This window comes from Thalassophryne amazonica, chromosome 17, assembly GCF_902500255.1.
Source record: "Thalassophryne amazonica chromosome 17, fThaAma1.1, whole genome shotgun sequence".
Lineage (NCBI taxonomy): Eukaryota > Metazoa > Chordata > Actinopteri > Batrachoidiformes > Batrachoididae > Thalassophryne > Thalassophryne amazonica.
This window is the reverse complement of record NC_047119.1, coordinates 68,050,887-68,073,445: the sequence shown is the minus strand read 5'-3', so window position 1 is coordinate 68,073,445 and position 22,559 is coordinate 68,050,887. Positions and strand designations below refer to the sequence as shown.

The 22,559-nt window shown below is 40.5% G+C and overlaps 1 protein-coding gene across 2 annotated transcripts in view; it reads right to left on the bottom strand.

Annotated features, from left to right (window-relative positions):
• The window catches only part of dqx1 (DEAQ box RNA-dependent ATPase 1), an 81,010-nt gene that overhangs the window by 2,665 nt on the left and 55,786 nt on the right, over positions 1-22,559 (bottom strand). For both annotated transcript variants that reach the window (XM_034192188.1, XM_034192189.1), the window contains exons 8-11: positions 18,095-18,286; positions 13,231-13,356; positions 2,785-2,975; positions 2,398-2,588 (exon numbers count right to left, since the gene is read on the bottom strand). In XM_034192188.1, coding sequence (XP_034048079.1) covers positions 2,398-2,588; positions 2,785-2,975; positions 13,231-13,356; positions 18,095-18,286 — 700 coding nt within the window. The remainder of the gene's footprint in view (positions 1-2,397; positions 2,589-2,784; positions 2,976-13,230; positions 13,357-18,094; positions 18,287-22,559) is intronic.

Sequence of the window (22,559 nt, the reverse complement as noted above, 5' to 3'; positions counted from 1 at the left end):
TGTGTGTGTGAAATCTGTGTGTGTGTGTGTGTGTGTGTGTGTGTGTGTGTGTGTGTGTGTGTGTGTGTGTGTGTGTGTGTGTGTGTGGTGGTGTTGTTCTTACCGTGTGGCTGAACACCACACATTGTACCACCAAACCTGTTAGAGCCATGATTTTTTATCTCCACGTGTGTGGTCTCTCAGGTTTTGGAAACCTAAAGATAATTTTAAAATCCTATCGTGTGAACCAGGCTTAAGTTACTGGATGTAGATTTCTTTGGAGTTGGGATGTGTTGATTTCAGTGAAAATAATGGTTGGCTTCAGTTTTCAAGCCAGACACAACATAAAATGTTCAGTTTTCAGTGGTAAGGCTGCTGACATGGATGAAAAAGTGGTTAATGAGTGGTCGAAACATTTGAAAGATGTCTGTGCTGGTTATGGAGATAAGGACATCTTCAGCTGTGATGAAACAGGGTTGTTTTTCAGGACTCTTCCATCCAAGTCTTTATCAGAGGTGACACTTGCAAAGGTGGAAAACTAGCAAGAGAGGATCACTGTTCTGTTGGCAGCAAGTACCACTGGAGAGAATCTTCAGCCACTGGTGACTGGCAAGTCGAAAAATCCTTAAAGTTTCAAGGGCTGCGATCACACATCACTCTGAATCACATGAGACCATATGTTTCTATCCTGCTGTCTCCACCTGTGTGTGGGTGGGGATGGGTGGCGGTGCTGTCATTAAAAATCTTGCCTCGGGTGCCAAATTGGTTAGGGCCGGCACTGAGTGGAAGACATGGTTTGTCTGACTGTAGTCAATAAATCTGTGATATTTTCCCCATACTTCATGTTTGTATCAATCCAGTATGTTATCAAGTACTGTATGCTGGATTTTGGCTCCTCCTCAACAAAAGCCTCCTCTTTGATTTCACACATCTCAAATACCAAATGTTATCATTACCTGACAAAATACACTTATTGAGTTACTGAAAGCTTGTGGTGTTTTTCCCCCAATATTTTAATCTGGAAGCTTTCCCATCGGATACATTTAGACATTTGGTTTGCTTGTAAACCCACAGTGCTGTAGGGGTGCAGGTCTTCTGAAATGAAACATTTGTTGGCTCTAGTTATTCTATTTGCACTCAGAACTGGATGGAAATTTGTTAAAGCAAAGCAGAATAAAATAAAATAATTCAAGATTTGTAATGTTTTTATCAATCATAAGAGCAACAACTTGAGTCATTTTAATTTAAATATGATGCACAGTTCAGATTTCATTATTTTTGTTATATTTCATTATATTACATTATATTTTGTTATATTTCATTTTGTTATACATTAGTCATAAATAATTTTAAAAATAAATTTATATTGGACGGATGTAGCGTTTGCTGCTATGGTCAAAAATATACACACAGTAACTTTAATCTGAGCCTCAGAAAGCTGATCAGACACTATTCACAGTCAGACAGTGTAAATATAAATGCTTTTCATTAAATGTTTGACATTGGCATCAGATGAATTTATTAATTTAATTTTTTATAGGTGATGGTATAGTGGTTAAAGCATTGGGCTTGAGACCAGAGGATCCTGGGTTCAAATCCCAGCCTGACCAGAAAATCACTAAGGGTCCTTGGGAAAGGTCCTTAATCCCCAAGTTGCTCCCGGTGTGTAGTGGGTGCCTTGCATAGCAGCAGCCTGACACCAGGGTGAATGTGAGGCATTATTGTAAAGCACTTTGAGCATCTGATGCAGATCGAAAAGCGCTATATACATGCAGTCCATTTACCATTTCACTCTGCAGCATGTTTATTTTTTATTTTATTTTTTACTCATCGTATGATGTGTAATTCAGTTAGTGCTGTTGTCTTCTTAAACACACAGTCATTAAACAAATATTTTGGCTTTTAGGTTCCTAGTTTGTAAGAAGAAGTTAACCTTTTGGAGGCTGATGTCCACTCTAGTGGGCTTTACAGATCTATGCTCAAACACATGCTAGGATGCCCCCCAACAAAATGGAGACGTTATTTTACAGTAAAAGCCAATTTTTGAATGCATGGGACGTCCAGCGTATTCAAAAGACGAAAACGAGGACAGTTTTTATTTCATGCAAAACATTTTAGTCTCATCCTTTTTGTCAACAATAATGCATGTTACTTTGTCTTAGTAAGTGTTTTAGAACACTGACGTAGTGTCGTTATCGTCTTGTATTCGTCAAGAAAAAAAAGGTTTAATTTAATATAGCGCCAAATCACAACAAAGTTGCCATAAGGTGCTTCACATACACAAGGTTTCGTCTCGTCTGATCAAATTAACATTACATTAATGTCTTCTTTACAGCACGTGTCCTTTTTTGTGTAACCTCCCAGCTCTGGATGTTATTCTACATTCATATTTGAGGTAATAAATAAAGTTTTGCTCACATCTGAGGGTGAATCTCTGAAGCAATGCGGATGCAGTTATCCCTGGAAATGGTGAATTCATGGTACAGCACCCAGCTGGGAGGGTTGGGGCGCGGCTGGCGACACAGGTATGAGGAGAACGGATGCAGGTGAGTTACATGGCGGTGAGTTAGCAGCAGGTAGTTTCCTGAGCCGTCCACATCATGAGCTACCTGAACAAGGAAAACAACAACAACGACAACAAAAAGATCAATGACAGGAAAGCCATCCATACTAACCGAGACAGCACGTCGTGTGGTAAAACCAGTCGGTTGCACCTCATAAACGCTGAAAACTCTGGGTTTCAGTGACCTCAGAGGTTCATCGGCAGGGTGAAAGACGATGACAAAAACAAAACCTGATGTTTACCTTCAAGAAGAAGCCTGAGATGAGGGCGCGCTTGATATTTGTGCAGTTGTTTTGGAATCCAAAAGCAGGAGGTGAAACTGGAAGCTCGATTCGCTGCATCACCTCTAGCAGCTCCGCCCTGATCACCACAGCCAATCGTAAAGCAGCATGGCTGAGGAAGTTTTCTGTGCACCACGCTTCATCCTGATTATCTGCAATATCATGTGTAAAACATCAACATGTTTACTCTCTGCTAACCTTAATGCTGTATAGCACTTATGCTAACTCTGACTTTCCTACTAATTCTCCCTATTAATTCAGAGTTCCCGAAACTGTGACGATTGTTTTAATTCTCACATACATAATGAATTCTGACAACACAGCAGACATTTTAAAATGAGAACAATGGAAATTCACATCAAATACAAAATAATACCAACCCTAACATTCATATATAAAAGGGAAAACATGAAAAAGAAAAGGCTCCAAAATGACAAGTTCTAGGCGACTAGGGGGAGTGATGAGTTCATGGTCAGGTGGCAAAAAAACAACAACAACAAAAACACTAGAATTCACTAGATTAGTTAATAGACATAAAGTTGTCAGCTATATTGTGAGGGACAATTTTGTATTTAAAACAAAAAATGTACATAATAAAAAAATGCGTTTCTCATGAAATAAGTCATATTTCATTAAATATTTCTATATATTATATATATTTTTGTTATGGATTTACTGATTAAGCTACCTTTAAATTTCCCAGCATTAATTGCATATTCAATTCAAAACACACGAATAAATCAAGAAATTCATTGTGAAAGTTGTGTTATAATGTTTCTGTAGAATTTCTCACGAGATATGTGCTTTCAGTAAACTATGCAGAGTCTGCATACAAATTCACAAAAACGACGTAGAAGACCAAAGTCTCTAGAGTCAGTCTTGTCCAAGGACACAAACATTTTTTTAAAACCACATTAATTTTGTATTTCACATTTATTACTTCAATATTTAGTGATCCAACCTGAACAACATCACAGAACCACCTTTGGTCCTGGATGGCAATGGTCTACTCCCACACCTGTACAACAACCATCTATCTGCTGCAGCCAGATGAAATATGTGCATCCCTTGACCTTCTCCAGCTACTGTGGTCCTCACCACTGCATACTGCATCGTGCACAGACCAACAGGCCACACAGACAAAATGCTGAAGCTGATGCTTCCTCACAATGCAAGTAACACTCCTAATCTTAGCCTCTCTTAGTAACCCCTCGTTTGATATGGTCAATCCAGTGGTACCCAAGGATCCTCCAAAAACAGCTAGTACCAAAGACATCCAGTCGTTGCTTTAGGTCACTGGTTTGTATCCGTCTCAGGACCACACAGCAAGACAGGAAGCACCAGGACCCTAAAGACTTGGACTTTCATTCTCCTGCAAAGATAAACATCGCCAAACACCTCTGTCCAGTGACCTCACAACTCCATACGCTCTTCCCAGGCATCTCTTGAACTCAAACACTGAGGACCCAGAGACATGTATGTCACTGCCGAGATAAGTGAATGTCTCTTCTCTACAAGTTCAACTCTTTCACAACATACAGATAAACATCTGATGGCTGAGTCCAGGAAGTCGTTAAAAGCCTGAATCTTAGTCTTGATCCAGGACAATCTCAAATCCAGACACTGATTCCTCCCTCAGTTTCTCAAGTGATGCAATCAGAGCTTCTTGGGTGTGAAGCCAGACTGTCCTGGTCGCTCAGCAGCAAGTAGCTGGAACTAAATGCTATTCAGAATAATTCTTGCAAGGACCTTCCCTGGCACAGAGAGCAGTGTGATACCCCTATAGTTGTTACAACTCCTATGATCACTCTTCCCTTTCCAGACCGGGACAAGTAGTCCTTTCTTCCAGTCTATACAGATGATACCTGTCTCCCAGATTGACAAAGATCATCTAACACCAGGAGAACAACATCTCCACCCACCTGGAGGAGCTCAGCTCCAAAGCCACAAATCCCATATCAGTGGTTTCACAACCTTTGCAATCTCACCAAGATTTGGTGGCTTACGGTTGACAGGAGAATCAGCTCTAAGATCCCTGGTGCCAGAAATGTCAAACATTCCAACAAGAGGATCAGCCGTATACAACTGCTCAAAGTAGCTGTCTCAACGTGACAGTACAGCAAAGGCATATGTCAGGACTAAACCATCCTCTGGCATAACTGCAGTGGGATAAGGTGTAGGTCTGGAGGAACAAGGTGCCTTGATTCCTCTGTAAGCAGGTCGAGGGTCACTAGACCATAAATGGCGTGCCACCTGATCACAGATTCATCAAACAATGTCCTCTTTGTCCATTCTCAGGGCTATCACAGCCCGCTGTCTCAGCTCCCTGTACATTCTAACATTTCCATCAAGCCCTGCACCACAACTCCTCTGGATAATATTTAAGAGTATCCTAAAAACCACGACTCCTCTGGATAATATTTAGAGTATCCTAAAATATGAAATACCTCCTCCTGTGGACACTAATGGCTCCAATAGAATCCTCAGCAAGTTTCAGAATCTGGTTGCATTAAAACTAGTGATGTGATGATGATACCTCAAGGAGTGTATTGACACACTACACAAACTGTGTCGGCACTGTATTGATACTGTGTTGGTCACTCAATACTGACCCCTGCAGTAGTTATAAAAACACTGCAGGTAAATAAAATGAAAATAAGATGGAAAAGCTAATGTGCTGCAAACCCAACATCAGCCTGTGAAATAGTTAATTGCCAGTCCTCTATTTAAAATATGATCTCATCATTGCATAATTTCATGTGCTCAATTTGTGTGTCGAGTTAAGCTGTTCATGAGAAGAGTTTAAAATTTGCTTAAAACCTTGTCTGTGTCCTACCTTAGAAAAAACTTTCACAGGGTACAGATGAAGATGGTGAGCATATAAATTTCAGTGCGAGTTGATAAAGGTGTGGATATGTTTTCTGGTTATTCTTCCAGTATTGTAAAGGAGTAGAAACATATCTAATTGTAAAAATAACAGTAAACAATGCCCAAAGGAAAAAAAGATTGACCTTATTTGGCGTCAAAAGATCAAAATTATTCCAGACTGGGGAAACGTCTTTGAACGATCCATGAAGTCAGTGGAACAAGGTAAGGGCAATCAAAAATCCAACAGCAAAACTCCATCCAACAAATCCGCAACATGTCGATACAGTTTGTTTCCTTATAAACACAATTTGGCACGGCACAATCGAACGACACAGTTCCTGTATCGGTCACATGATTTTTTTTTCTTAAAGTAGACCTGCACTGAAATAAATGTGGTCAGATTTCAGAAAGAAATAGCTGATATGTATTTATAAGACCCTTGTGAATGCAGTAAAGTAAATCTGTAAGCCCAAATTTGTAATTCAGCGGAGAAATCTTCATTTAAAAATGACAAATTTGCAGCTAAAATTTAGCCCTCTGTGAAAACAGTTTGTACAGCCGTATCATTTCCATGATATCAGGGACAAGACGACGCGCTCCCGCCTTCAGTCGGATCCCGCATTGAAATTGATTTTATCTGTTAGTAATGTTACTTATACACGTTCTGGTTTCAACTTCCAAAAGTAAGCTGCAATGAATGTGAGATACAGATCTGTGTGCTCAGATCAGCAACGACATCGACAGCGGGCGCCGTTCTTCCTCTCCCGCTCTCTGCCTCCGCTGCGCTTATGATGGAGATTTTATGAGTTGTTATTTATTTAATTAATCATTGTGTGCTTACATGATATTCAATGTAATCAAAAGTAGTCTGAGTTAAGTTTCTGTTTCTTGTGAAATGAACTGTATCAACTGTTATCTGTGTGGTGTGGGAGTGAAACCAGCCACAAGACTGAAAGAATATGTGTCTTAGCTGACTTGTTAAAGGATTCTACATTTATTATTGTCTGAATTATATTCTTTTATACTTCATTGACTCATTTAATCATAATAATTATGTACCCATTCATATATGCTGCATTTAAGCTAAATGATTGCTCAGCCACAGTGATGAACTAAAGATTGCTTCAGGACTCTGTTGAAATCGAAATTTAACTGCTTACTCCCTTCTTTCGGTGAAAGAAACGAGCATGTTTCACAGGAAACCGTAACTCACAACCAACTGTTCACCCCTCCCTTCCCCAAACACAATGTACCCTGATGCTACGTTGTATTGTTTATGATTTTTTTCTTTTCTAATAAAAGAGCAGAGCGCTGGAGGGGCGGCGGAGAGGAGCAGGAGAAGGAAGGTTGGTCTTAGGTTTGTACGCGCTCTCCGAAGCTTCTCCCCTTTGCGCAAAGCTCACAAAAGAGATCTCGGTCTAACAGTTGTCTTCTTTATGTGTGATTGTGCTTTGAGAAACTGTGTTTTGCAGGATACGATCTCAGGCACAGTTTAAGTGCCAGGTCCAGTTAGGGCGACGGACCTGACATTTTCCTGGCGCCCAACGTGGGGCGTCGACACATCCTCCCTCCGTAACCAGAAGACGACGCGCCGCAACCCCGTTAAGACGGAGGAAAAGACCACCACTTCAAACGTGGCTGGCGTTCTAGACTGAAGTCGACTTGTGGCTCGGAGGAGGGATTGACGACGCTCTACGAAGCCACTAGAATCACAATTTTGACGTAAGTAAGGAGTCTTTTGTGTGAGATTGTAGACTTTAAGTTAATCACTGCAGCGTAACTAAAACACAGGAAGACCGTTTAACACGTGACCTGTGACGGGAAGACAGATTTATTCTTGACCCGATGTGATGTTTGCCACAGGAAGACAGTTAACACTTGACCTGGAGGGCAATTCTAAGACTATTATTTACATAAAAGAGAGACAACTGTGACAACGTGCAGGATTGTTTTTTTTCTCCAAATGATTTCACAAATTCTAATTGGACATTTTAAAAAGTACTGAAAATCCAAGTTTATCTGAAGGAGTAATGAATGATGAATGAATGGAATGTATGACTGGGAACGATCGTAAGCGAATTCCTGTAACTCCGGTTGCAGTGTAGCTTGCGTGACATTCCATACGCACAAATACTCAACAGCGACCGCAAGGAAGCAGAGGCAAGGTCGACCCGCCCAATCTAAGGATTTGGTAGAAGCTTGGTCGGCACCTCGCTGACGTGTCAGAGTCATTAAAGGGGTCTTGAAATACCACTGATTTAGATGGCCCTAGGCCTAACCCCCTCAGTGGTCTAAAATGGGAAACACACAGGGTACATTAAAACTCGAGGGCGTCCCCAAATATATGGAAAGGGTCTCCCCAGGATCCACACAGTACTGTAAAGACTGGAAAAAGAAATATGGTTTCACAAACTTGTGGTGGAAAATTGTCAAAAGGTTGTAAGTGACGTCACACTTCAAGTAGCCACAAAGACAGGAAAGAGTAAGTTAAAAAAGGAGGAAGAATTGAAAGTAGCGAAGAGATGGTTAGATGAGGCACAGAAGAGATAGAAAGCAATCAATGACAGGAAGTGTCAGAAAGGAAAGACAAGATAATGTATGTAAGACCTGAAGATAATGAGACAGTGACCGGACGACAACAGCCACCATTACAGCCGAAACCACAACCTGGACAACAAATTGTACAACAACCATCACAGCAGAATTCACAAGAACAACAACAACAATCACAACTTACAGACTCTGGAAGTACACCCTGGAGATTGGATCTACATTAAAGTAATCAAAAGGAAATCCTGGTCCAGCCCAAAGTGGGAAGGGCCATTCCAAGTGTTACTAACACCAACTGCAGTTAAAATCGCTGAGAGGTCGAGTTGGATCCACCTAAGTCACTGTAAGCTGGTAAAACTCCTGGACAACCCAGAGGAAAAGGCATCCAGCCCAGAGGAAAAGGTCATCTTGGGTGCATCTATCCCACTACAAAGACAAAGACCAAAGGTTGAAGCAAATATCAGAGTCCTGAAGCAGACGAGTAACCAGCTGTGACCAAGGAGAGGCCTGTCAACTCAGACCAGGATCAGAAGCAGACGTACTACAAGCTTGAAATAAGAGCACTGAAGCTGACGTGACCAGACCAGGAGACAGAAGCAGATGAAACTGCATCTTTGAAAACAGGAGACAAGACGATCCTTTTCTAATCCTGTGCACCTGTGTTTAAAAGAAACGTCAAGAACAGGGCACAGGACAGAGTATATGACACATTATCTTAAGTCCACTTGCAACATGCCTTACACATACTGATAACAGTACAGATTTATGCACTACAAGTGAAGGGAAATAACATTAAAAAAAAAAGTTTCAGATTCCCTCAGTCCCTTGCTGAACTGAACTGAGACTGTGAACTGTCACCTTCAGCCCCTAAGCCCAGACAAACTGCACCTTTTGAACTGTCACTAAAGATGACGCCTGTACCAGTCAACATGAAGGACGAAGAGCTCCTGCTGAGGAGAGAAAGTTAAACGACGTAAGGGAGAAATCCGAGAGGTTCATAGCAGAAAGAAATGCTCTTGTTTTTGTTGTTGTATGATAATGTTGATTCTGTTAGCAGGGGTAATATATTTACTTCATCATTTCCGGTTACAAGGGACAGCTAGACAAAGCGAAGCGTTCGCAAAAATCAATAAAAGATACATACCTAAACAGATGCAAGCACTACTCGATGAGATAAAAGACGATACCACAGACAATCCATTACAGCAAAACATGGTACAATTATGCAACAATCGTAGCTCAATCAGTTAATGAGACAGACTGTTATGTCTGTTCATACATCCCAATATCCAGCACACAACCAATTTTATGGGCACGGCCATTTAGTTATGGTGTCACTGACTGTATTGTTCAAGCTATGTACGTAACAATGACTGGTGAGGATCACGTATATATGTCCAAAGCATACAGCGGATGGAATGGATCTCATTGGGGGAAAATTTATGACCCGTGTAGTCAATTAGTAACCTTGACTAGGATTAAGGCATCAGGAAGGGAATGTATCAGTGGGACGGTTGACTGCTAAGAGATGTGTAGAGACTCGCCTAAATGTTGGAGAGTGTATTCAAGTTAACACAACCAAATCTGAAACCCTATATTGTAGAAAGTGGGCTCAGGACAGACCCTCCTGTCCAACAGATCACAATTGCTTCAGGATAGCAAAATTATGGTTACCAGCCCGGAACAGAACATGGCCAGTGGATGACGTGTTCTGGGTTTGTGGTACACGCTTGTACCCGAATCTCCCACTGGGATGGGATGGAATTTGCGCCCCTACCCAGGTGTCAGATCACACCTTTGTCGTCGCGGCCGAGCCCAAAGGCCAGAAAGGGTGAGGCGGAATTTAGACGACGTGGAGATTCACCAGGTAAAACACATCTGGCAGAGCGATGATGTGCCCGAGGAGTTTAAGATCTGGAAAGATTGGGAGAAGGGTGGTCTGTCGGTGTTGCCCTGGTTGGGTATTCCAAACTTACAGTTTCAATTAGAAACAGTAAATTATCGATTGGCTGTATTCCTAAACGCGTCTCTCGTAGTCAACAAAGCCCAAAACAAAATGTTGACCGAAAACCATACGATGGTCCTCCAAAATCGATTAGTGTTAGATTTGTTAACAGCGGCACAAGGCGGAGTATGTGGAATGATAAATGCCACGTGCTGTACATATATATCTGATGAGATAAATTCTGATTCGGCACAACAGGCGATGAGGGTCCTGGAAAAAATGCAAAGTACTATGACCACCGAGTTTCAGGAAACAGCAGCACGATGGAGCCTGTGGGGGTGGTTTACCTCCGGCTCCTGGTGGCAAATATTGCTAAAATTCTTTACACCGGTTCTGATTTTGATTGGAGTTTTGATTGTTTTCTCCTGCTGTGCCATACCCTGTATTAAGGCAACCAGGCTGGCAACCAAGCTGTTTGTGCAATTACAATTGGCTCACACACCAACCTATACACTTTTGAACCTCGAGGAGCCCCAGGAAGGATGTGATAATGTGGACTAAGGACAAGACACTTATGATGATAATTGAAAGTGTAAAGTAATGAAGTTATGAGTGAAAAAGTGTAAACAAGTGCTCATGATGGATGAGTGAAATTACGCTCAATTATTGTCATACACTGTAAATACGTTTATTTTTACTCTAGCTAACTGCAAATAAATGCTAAAAGAGGAGGGAAATGGAGATTTTATGAGTTATTTATTTAATTAATCATTGCCTGCTTACATGATATTCAATGTAATCAAAAGTAGTCTGAGTTAAGTTTCTGTTTCTTGTGAAATGAACTGTATCAACTATCTGTTATCTGTGTGATGTGGGAGTGAAACCAGCCACAAGACTGAAAGAATATGTGTCTTAGCTGACTTGTTAAAGGATTCTACATTTATTATTGTCTGAATTATATTCTTTTATACTTCATTGACTCATTTAATCATAATAATTATGTACCCATTCATATATGCTGCATTTAAGCTAAATGATTGCTCAGCCACAGTGATGAACTAAAGATTGCTTCAGGACTCTGTTGAAATCGAAATTTAACTGCTTACTCCCTTCTTTCGGTGAAAGAAACGAGCATGTTTCACAGGAAACCGTAACTCACAAGCAACCGTTCACCCCTCCCTTCCCCAAACACAATGTACCCTGATGCTATGTTGGATTGTTTATGATTTTTTTCTTTTCTAATAAAAGAGCAGAGCGCCGGAGGGGCGGTGGAGAGGAGTAGGAGAAGCAAGGTTGGTCTTAGGTTTGTACGCGCTCTCCGAAGCTTCTCCCCTTTGAAAAAAGCTCACAAAAGAGATCTCTGTCTAACAGTTGTCTTCTTTATGTGTGATTGTGCTTTGAGAAACTGTGTTTTGCAGGATACGATCTCAGGCACAGTTTAAGTGCCAAGTCCAGTTAGGGCGACCGACCTGACAGCATATTAAGTCTGCAGGCTCGTTAACGAACTCGTTAACCACCGACGCGGGCCACTCACACCGCCCGTGTCTGCTTTGCAGCCGGTGTTGTGCCAGATTCAGCGCACAACACCGGCATCACCTCTCTGTCTACTGAATGGAGCTGCAGCACACTTGGCACAAGTCCTGAGATTACGCTCGCTGTTTTAATGCGAAGCGGCCAGTACACCTGTTGCTGCAAGGACAGACTTCTTGCGGCAAAATCCACAGCATCGCACGTCTCGGCAATCCGAGCCCCAGAGCTCCATGGACGCTGAGAGAGGTTTACATATTTTTAATGACTGGGATTCTTTGCGGGTCTTGCCCCCATATCCCGCGATGGTACCGGAGGCGAAAGACAGATTTTCACTGCGACACCACTCAATCAAACGGGCGTATGAAAAAGTCCCCCAAAATAATTTTCAAGCACAAATAAAAGAAATGTGTACTCACCAAACATGCCGCAAGACAATATGAAGTTTTAAAAAAAGTAGATCCTTCCGTATAAGACAAGAAAAAGGTGCAGATGCAAACTGACGTAAATCCACAAATTACAATTGGTGCAATGCATGCTGGGAGAGGGTCTTGTCCGTGACGTGTCGGCAGCGTCCATGATGAGAGGGACAATTTGCGGAGGGCTACATGTTAGCTGTAAATTTGCCATTTTCAAATGAAGATTTCTCCGTTGAATGACAGATCTGGGCTTGCAGATTTACTTTACTACATTCAGAAGGATCTCATGTGTAAATGTAAGTCATTTTTTGTTCAAAACATCTGACTACATTTTTTTCAATGCAGGTCTCCTTTAAAGCGATACACGCACCAATACGGGGTTTCACTCTTGTGTGCTCGGCACAGTGCTGACGCACCAGTGTTGTTCATCCCATCATTAATTAAAACTTCCACAACCTATTCAGATCACCAGTTGCGTCCAGGTTTGCAAGTCCTCCAGCCAAATTGCATGCAAATTCCAAAGAAACAGTCTAACCATGAAGTCCAGTCAGATTTAATCTTGAGCCCTGAGCAGGCAGAAAGAACCCTGCGAGATTTCTCCTTTTTGAGCGGAAATAATGACCTGAGTTAATAGTAAATTTAATTTATTGTTTTATTGATTAATTTATTGTTAAATTGTTTTTCTGTTTTCTGTTTTTCTGCATTTCTTATCCTCTGCTCAAATAAAATAGATGATGATGATGATGATTTCTGCTGAGAGAAGCCACAACACATCGGTGGTCTAATTCACAAAGTGAGCACTTCTGTCGACCCTACAGTTCTGCCGAATTCTCCAGCGTTTTCCAACGATGTTGTATGTCGAGTACCACTAAATGTGTTTGTGCTGACAGACACACACAAAACAGAACAAATTAGCTATGATTTTTCCCATTTTGTACTGCTCTTAATTGCTATTTTATTTGATTGATCTGTGCTTTCATTCTTCTATCAATTTTGTCTTTAAGGAGCCACCATAGTATGTAATGCTCAACTGTGTGTGTGTGTGTGCGTGTGTAATGATGCGTGGTGTGCATGTAATGATGTGTAACATGCACATACTTTTCACAAAGGCATTGTAAATGCTGATTAGAGTCATGTGATCGCCTTCTGTGTGCAGTAGAGGTCGCCAGCGAGTGAAGGCAGCCTCCTCCCTGCTGGGTTCCACAGTCACAAAACAGGAGGGAGCTGACAACAAACACAAACATCTTTTAAAAACAAGGAACACATTCACAACTGCCATTACCTATAATTAATATTAGGAATATGAGTATTTATTAATGTAACATCTGGTAAAAGAACAAAATCTAGATTAAACAAACATCAAAGGGAGCATTCAATTATCTTACATACAGGTGCTGGTCATATAATTAGAATATCATGCAAAAGTTGATTTATTTCAGTAATTCCATTCAAAAATTGAAACTTGTATATTATATTCATTCATTACACACAAACTGATATATTTCAAGTGTTTATTTATTTTAATTTTGATGATTATAACTGACAACTAATGAAAATTCCAAATTCAGTATCTCAGAAAATTAGAATATTAATTAAGATCAATGCAAAAAAAAAAAAAGAATTTATAGAAATGTTGGCCAACAATGTGGGACTACGTCTCTCGGCTGGCTTGGGAAAGCCTTGGAGTTCCCCCGGAGGAGCTGGGGGAGGTGTGTGTGTGGATCGGGAGGTCTGGGCGGCTTTGCTTGAGCTGCTGCCCCCGCAACCCGACTCCAGATAAAGCGGAAGAAAATTATGAACATGAAAAGTATGAACATGTACAGCACTAAATACGTAGTTGGGGCTCCTCTTGCCTGAATGACTGCAGCAGTGCGGCGTGGCATGGAGTCGATCAGTCTGTGGCACTGCTCAGGTGGTATGAGAGCTCAGATTGCTGTGATCGTGGCCTTCAGCTCTTCTGCATTGTTGGGTCTGGCGTGTCGCATCTTCCTCTTCACAATACCCCATAGATTTTCTATGGGGTTAAGGTCAGGTGAGTTTGCTGGCCAATTAAGAACAGGGATACCATGGTCCTTAAACCAGGTACTGTAGCTTTGGCACTGTGTGCAGGTGCCAAGTCCTGTTGGAAAATGAAATCTGCATCTCCATAAAGTTGGTCAGCAGCAGGAAGCATGAAGTGCTCTACAACATCCTAGGAGATGGCTGCGTTGACCTTGGACCTCAGAAAACACAGTGGACCAACACCAGCAGATGACATTGCCCCAAACCACCACTGACTGTGGAAACTTTACACTGGACCTCAAGCAACGTGGATTCTGTGCCACTCCTGTTGTCCTCCAGACTGTGGGACCTTGATTTCCAAAGGAAATGCAAAATGTACTTTCATAACTTTGGAGCACTCAGCAGCAGTCCAGTCCTTTTTGTCTTCAGCCCAGATAAGACGTCAAGTCAGCGGTCTTCACCATGATTGTGTAGCCTACAGAACTAGACTGAGAGACCAGTTAAAGGCCTTTGCAGGTGTTTTGAGTTAATTAGCCGATTACAGTGCGACACCAGGTGTCTTCAATATTCAACCTTTTCACATTATAATTTTCTGAGATACTGAATTTGGGGTTTTCATTAGTTGTCAGTTATAATTATCAAAATTAAAAGAAATAAACACTTGAAATATATCAGTCTGTGTGTAATGATTGAATATAATATACAAGTTTCACTTTTTGAATGGAATTACTGAAATAAATCAACTTTTTCATGATATTCTAATTATATGACCAGCACCTGTATAATGTAATGCTCATCTAAATGGATTTATGCAAATAAAAATGTGTTTGGATAATATATTAAGTACATGGAATTAATTTTAATTTTCATTCTCAATACTGTGCGTGTGTGTGTGTGTGTGTGCGTGGGGGGGGGGGGGGGGGGGGGGTGAATGTCAGGAGATGTGTGAAAACTAATAGAATTACAGGACTTTGGAGATATTTAAGTCCCAAAACACATGAAAATGTAAAAGGTAGATAAAACAATTTTTGCACTATATGATCATTTTATTATGCAAAGACAATAAAGGTGCAATCAAATAGGTAAATGTGCCACAACCCGAACCTTCACAAATATACCAACCATAGGCCCTCCAAAATAAAGTAATAATAATAATAATAGACACGCTCCCATGACAATCATTTCAATCAGGTCCAATACTTGTCAGGGATCTAAGAAATAAGAAAGACATACAGTAGTGTTCAGAATAATAGTAGTGCTATGTGACTAAAAAGATTAATCCAGGTTTTCAGTATACGAGGGCTGTCAATAAAGTAACGGTCCTTTTATTTTTTTCAAAAACTATATGGATTTCATTCATATGTTTTTACGTCAGACATGCTTGAACGCTCGTGCGCATGCGTGAGTTTTTCCACGCCTGTCGGTGACGTCATTCGCCTGTGAGCACTCCTTGTGGGAGGAGTCGTCCAGCCCCTCGTCGGAATTCCTTTGTCTGAGAAGTTGCTGAGAGACAGGCGCGTTGTTTGATCAAAATTTTTTCTAAACCTGTGAGACACATCAAAGTGGACACGGTTCGAAAAATTAAGCTGGTTTTCAGTGAAAATTTTAACGGCTGATGAGAGATTTTGAGGTGATTCTGTCGCTTTAAGGACTTCCCACGGTGCAAGACGTCGCTCAGCGCTCTCAGGCGCCGTCGTCAGCCTGTTCAAGCTGAAAACCTCCACATTTCAGGCTCTATTGATCCAGGACGTCGTGAGAGAACAGAGAAGTTTCAGAAGAAGTCGGTTTCAGCATTTTATCCGGATATTCCACTGTTAAAGGAGATTTTTTTTAATGAAAGACGTGCGGACGGATCCGCGCGTCGGGACGCAGCCGGCGCGGTGCGGCGGCACAGGAAAAACACCTCCGTGTTGATAACCATTTGTAAAATCCAGGCGGCTTTTGATGGCTTTCAGTGGAGTGAGTATATGAGAAATTGTTTAACAGGCAGAACATGTTCCAACTTGTCCTTAAGGCTTTCAACAGAGCCTTAAGGACAAGAGTGTGCCTTATGCACACTCTTAAGGCTATGAAATTGGGCTCTTAGTAAAAAATAGTAGAAAAGGGGGTGTTCACAATAATAATAGCATCTGCTGTTGATGCTACAAACTCAAAACTATTATGTTCAAACTGCTTTTTTAGCAATCCTGTGAATCACTAAACTAGTATTTATTTGTATAACCACAGGTTTTCATGATTTCTTCACATCTGCGAGGCATTCATTTTGTTGTTTTGGAACCACGATTTTGCTCATTTACTAGTGTGCTTGGGGTCATTGTCTTGTTGAAACATTCATGCTGTTCATCTACAATCATCTCCAATGCTTTAAATGGACAAAAAAAAAAAAAGACGCGTGGAAGAAAACAGAAAACAACCATCAAAATGGATAGAAGAATAACCAGAATGGCAAAGGTTCACCCACTGATCAGCTCCAGGATGATCAAAGACAGTCTGGAGTTACCTGTAAGTGCTGTGACAGTTAGAAGACGCCTGTGTGAAGCTAATTTATTTGCAAGAATCCCCCGCAAAGTCCCTCTGTTAAATAAAAGACGTGCAGAAGAGGTTACAATTTGCCAAAGAACACATCAACTGGCATAAAGAGAAATGGAGGAATATTTTGTGCACTGACGAGAGTAAAACTGTTCTTTTTGGGTCCAAGGGCCGCAGACAGTTTGTGAGATGACCCCCAAACTCTGAATTCAAGCCACAGTTCACAGTGAAGACAGTGAAGAAGCATGGTGGTGCAAGCATCATGATATGGGCATGTTTCTCCTACTATGGTGTTGGGCCTATATATCACATACCAGGTATCATGTATCAGTTTGGATATGTCAAAATACTTGAAGAGGTCATGTTGCCTTGTGCTGAAGAGGACATGCCCTTGAAATGGGTGTTTCAACAAGACAATGACCCCAAGCACACTAGTAACCGAGCAAAATCTTGGTTCCAAACCAACAAAATTAATGCCTCTCAGATGTGAAGAAATCATGAAAAACTGGTTATACAACTAAATACTAGTTTAGTGATTCACAGGATTGCTAAAAAAGCAGTTTGAACATAATAGTTTTGAGTTTGTAGCGTCAACAGCAGATGCTACTATTATTGTGAACACCCCCTTTTCTACTTTTTTTTTACTAATAGCCCAATTTCATAGTCTTAAGAGTGTGCATATCATGAATGCTTGGTCTTGTTGGATTTTTGAGAATCTACTGAATCTAGTGGTACCTTGTTTCCCATGTAACAATAAGAAATATACTCAAAACCTGGATTAATCTTTTTAGTCACATAGCACTACTATTATTCTGAACACTACTGTAGGTTAATTAATCAGTGAACTAAAATATCTCAACACAACAGAACAAACAATAGTGCACAACGCACAATAAAAAAAATAAATAAAAAAAACAGTAACAAACTCAGTTAACCTAATTCATCATACAATAAGTATATTATTTTTATAAAATCTTTTTAAGCCAACTAAAGAACCAGATAATTTAATGCTATCAGAACAGTTATTGCAAATCTTTACACCTTTTACGGAAACACAATGACTTTTTACAGTAGTTTGAGTCTTTAATTTATCAAATACTAATGTTCCTCTCAAGTTATAGCTGGACTCCCTCGTTTTAAACATTTAAATGCCATACCGAAAGTCCCTTCATTAATTATCTCATTTGCGCAAGAGTTTTCAAATATGCGACTTCAGTTTTTTATGCAGTTTTACATGTATACCAAAAAAAGAAAAGAAAATCTGTGGTTGTGTCTAATTAATCATTAAGACATAAACGTCACAGTGTTGACGATATCACACTGGTGATTACAGACACCGGTGTAATGCCCACCCCTAGCCGGATGTATAGTGTGTCTGTACACAGCTGGGTAGAAATACCAAACAGCAAAAGAAATAATGTCAGACATTTACCTGTGAGCATAGCAGCAACAGTGAGCAGCTCGTTCACACAGTCGTACTCGCACGCAGCAATGAGGGCTTTAGCCAGCGGCGGCTCTAGAGGGAGCTCAGACATGATGATGCCGACCTCAGACAGGTTACCATCATCATCCAGTGCTGCCAGGTAGTCCAGGTCCTCCAAAGCCTGCATCAGAGCCTCGGGAGCTGAGAAGACGACAAACGGAGCTTTTCTTTTTTTAATTCACCAATACTCTTCATGTCACAATTTAATTCAACAATTAAACATTTTAAAATGTTCTGGAAAGCACTGGACACCTTGTTCTCATTCAGGAACAAAGACAAAAAGGTCCTTATTTTCATTACTCATTAAGTTATTGTTAATGAGTGTCTTTATTATTGGTACAATATCTCAGAATAACTAACTTGTGTTGATATCATTTCATAGCCTGTAATTCTCAGATGGATGTTGCTATATGACCTTATTTCTCTATTCAAATACTGAATATTACTCTGGAAACATGACTTGCTATAAACCTTTAATTGCTAAGTCGTTTTGTATAATAATTTGTCAAACTGTGTTTTTCCTATGAGTCCAATTGAATATTGAAGAATTTTAAAGTGCGTCTCATTAGTAAATAAAATGTGAATTGAACTCTAAATAAATGAAGAATTATGAAAATACTGACGTATTGCGTTTTATTTTTGGTGCCATGTGCCCTGAGAAATTAAGCGATAAATATGGGGAAATCACTTCCTGCTGATAAATGCTCAGAAACGTCAAGCTGTCAGGAATGTGGACTTTGATGATTATCATGTACGGTAACGCCCCCCCCCAATGAAACGAATAGGGAGAAATTGATTCTTTTTTTTACAGTGTGAAATCAGTGTTTTTTGTGGACTTTGGCAGTGAATACGTCAAAATAGTTAAATTCTGTTTCATGAGGATGCATGAAAATGGCTAGTATTGTTTATTAGGTGGACAGATTTTCCAAAGATTTTTTTAAATTAATTAATTAATTTATTTATTAATAGTGCATCTCCGACAAGCAGGAATGAAGCCCAATGGTCTTCAAAACATGGATCTTACCACAGATTTTATTCTTTAATTTCACGTGGCAAGGAGAAGTATGTTTCCTCTCCCGAAAGTGTTTGTGGTTTGTGCCGCGGCGTCGCAACACACCATGCTATCTAAGCTGCTAGGTGTAGGACACTGGCGAGTCTCGCTGAGGAAGCTGCTTCTGTGATCACGGAATCGGACGGAATGTGATGACGAGTCATTGCTCTTCAAAGAAGAGCCGGACGTGGACCAGCTTCAGTGTGTGTTATTGGGCAAGCTGAGCTAAACAGACAGCTAAGCTAAGCTACCAGGAGCAACACTGTTTTCCTGTGGACAAACGACAGCAGTGCCACACAGTGGGACAATAATTCTACAGGACTCTGTGTGTGTGTGTGTGTGTGTGTGTGTGTGTGTGTGTGTGTGTGTGTGTGTGTGTGTGTGTGTGTGTGTGTGTGTGTGTGTGTGTGTAAGCAGCAGGAATGAAATCAGAGACACCACTTTCACAGTATGTAATCATTATTAGTCTTCTTGAGACATATGTTTTTTTGTTTTTTTTCTGAATACACTGCAGGTTATAAAGAGGCGGAGACGGACATATGTCGATAGCAAAATACAACAATTTGATTTGAAAGCCAAATTAAAACCATATTACATTTGGACACAACAAAACAGCCCAGACTGACTGTGTCCTGATGTAGGTCACGAAGTGGACAGAGGTGGACGGACCATCAGACAGGTAACAGTCAACACCTGAGGTTACGTCACTGATACGGCTAAAAATAGCTCTGAATCTGTGTGCATTTTTCAGAAGCACACAAGAGCTGGAAGTAATGATTCATAATCTGGTAGATGTATAATTTTTTTTTTAAAGATAAGTGTTGATTGGTGTGCGATATTCCTTTTAACAGGCCCACCGTTAGGGAAAGATGATTATTTTTTACTGGATTATCACAACATGTGTAATTGCAACTTTGCTAATAAATACTCAGACTGCTGTATTTCATAACATTTTCTCAAATCTTCTCATAAAATTTCTTCAATTTATTGCTCGTAAATGCATTTCAGAGCTTAGAGAGCCCTTCAGCTTCCACTGTCCCCAGGGTTTACATTTCCTCATAAGTCTCTGTTACTGAATTACACTACTGATGTGTCCATACAGAACCACTGAAGGAGTGTTCAGTAACATCCCTCAGAAGCTGAAGCGTGCAACAAAGACTTCATATTAAACTATGCAAGAAAAAGTGGTCGGTTATTAAGCTGCTGTTGCCAAACCCTCCAACAGGCAAGTGGAGCTCTCATTCTAGTTGTCCTATAAGACAAGTGCCTGAAAATGTTTAATGTTTATGCCAGCGTAAGCAGCAAAAGGTCAATTTTTTTTTACTTTTGACGGCAAGTGCCGTGACGGAATGCAGCTGCCATGATTACAACCAGAGGTGGCAGATTTTTGAAAATAATGTAACATCTAGTTTTCTGTCTGTTGCTTACTGCTGACATGAATGCAGCATTACACATTAATGAGTGACTGTCTCCTTTCACCTTCGACTGTGATACGAGGCTGCTGTAAACAGCTTTGTGTGTGTGTGTGTGTGTGTGTGTGTGTGTGTGTGTGTGTGTGTGTGTGTGTGTGTCACCTGCATAACTCAAATGATAATGATTCAAATGTCATGAAAATGTGTCAGTGGATGGTACCCATTTACAGCTGGGTGGACTCACACAGTGCAGATGAAATGTCACCATTCAAGTTTCAAGAAAAAGACTATGCTAATCTCATGCTAACTTAGCAATGTTAACCTTTGCAGTAACATTATTAGTTTGATGTTGTGCAGTGATGACTGTAAAAACATTTGAATTCATGTTAACCTTGCTTCAAATGATTCTCACAACACCTTGATGTTGGATGCAGCAGCTACAGTATAAGAACTACAGACATTCATAAGTGTACCAGGACACCTAGTTTCTTCTTTGTTGAGCCCAAACTCAACGGAACCAGAACACCAGTTACCAGATGCCAGTTTGGGGAGACTTTCACTCTATAGGAACACACTGTACTATATTGATCAGCTTTTCTCTCAAATTGGCTTAATTTCATGTTGGTCACTCAATGTTTTTGTCAAATAAGTCACACAAACCTACAGTAGTGTTCAGAATAATAGTAGTGCTATGTGACTAAAAAGATTAATCCAGGTTTTGAGTATATTTCTTATTGTTACATGGGAAACAAGGTACCAGTAGATTCAGTAGATTCTCACAAATCCAACAAGACCAAGCATTCATGATATGCACACTCTTAAGGCTATGAAATTGGGCTATTAGTAAAAAAAGTAGAAAAGGGGGTGTTCACAATAATAGTAGCATCTGCTGTTGACGCTACAAACTCAAAACTATTATGTCCAAACTGCTTTTTTAGCAATCCTGTGAATCACTAAACGAGTACTTAGTTGTATAACCACAGTTTTTCATGATTTCTTCACATCTGAGAGGCATTAATTTTGTTGGTTTGGAACCAAGATTTTGCTCGGTTACTAGTGTGCTTGGGGTCATTGTCTTGTTGAAACACCCATTTCAAGGGCATGTCCTCTTCAGCATAAGGCAACATGACCTCTTCAAGTATTTTGACATATCCAAACTTATCCATGATACCTGGTATGCGATATATAGGCCCAACACCATAGTAGGAGAAACATGCCCATATCATGATGCTTGCACCACCATGCTTCACTGTCTTCACTGTGAACTGTGGCTTGAATTCAGAGTTTGGGGGTCATCTCACAAACTGTCTGCGGCCCTTGGACCCAAAAAGAACAATTTTACTCTCATCAGTCCACAAAATATTCCTCCATTTCTCTTTAGGCCAGTTGATGTGTTCTTTAGCAAATTGTAACCTCTTCTGCACATGTCTTTTAGGGACTTTGCGGGGGATTCTTGCAAATAAATTAGCTTCACACAGGCGTCTTCTAACTGTCACAGCACTTACAGGTAACTCGAGACTGTCTTTGATCATCCTGGAGCTGATCAATGGGTGAGCCTTTGCCATTCTGGTTATTCTTCTATCCATTTTGATGGTTGTTTTCCATTTTCTTCCACGCATCTCTGTTTTTTTTGTCCATTTTAAAGCACTGGAGATAAGTGTAGATGAACAGCTTATAATTTTTTGCACCTGCGTATACGTTTTCCCCTCTCCAATTAACTTTTTAATCAAACTACGCTGTTCTTCTGAACAATGTCTTGAACGTCCCATTTTCCTCAGGCTTTCAAAGAGAAAAGCATGTTCAACAGGTGCTGGCTTCGTCCTTAAATAGGGGACACCTGATTTACACCTGTTTGTTCCACAAAATTGACAAACTCACTGACTGAATGCCACACTACTATTATTCTGAACACCCCCTTTTCTACTTTTTTTACTAATAGCCCAATTTCATA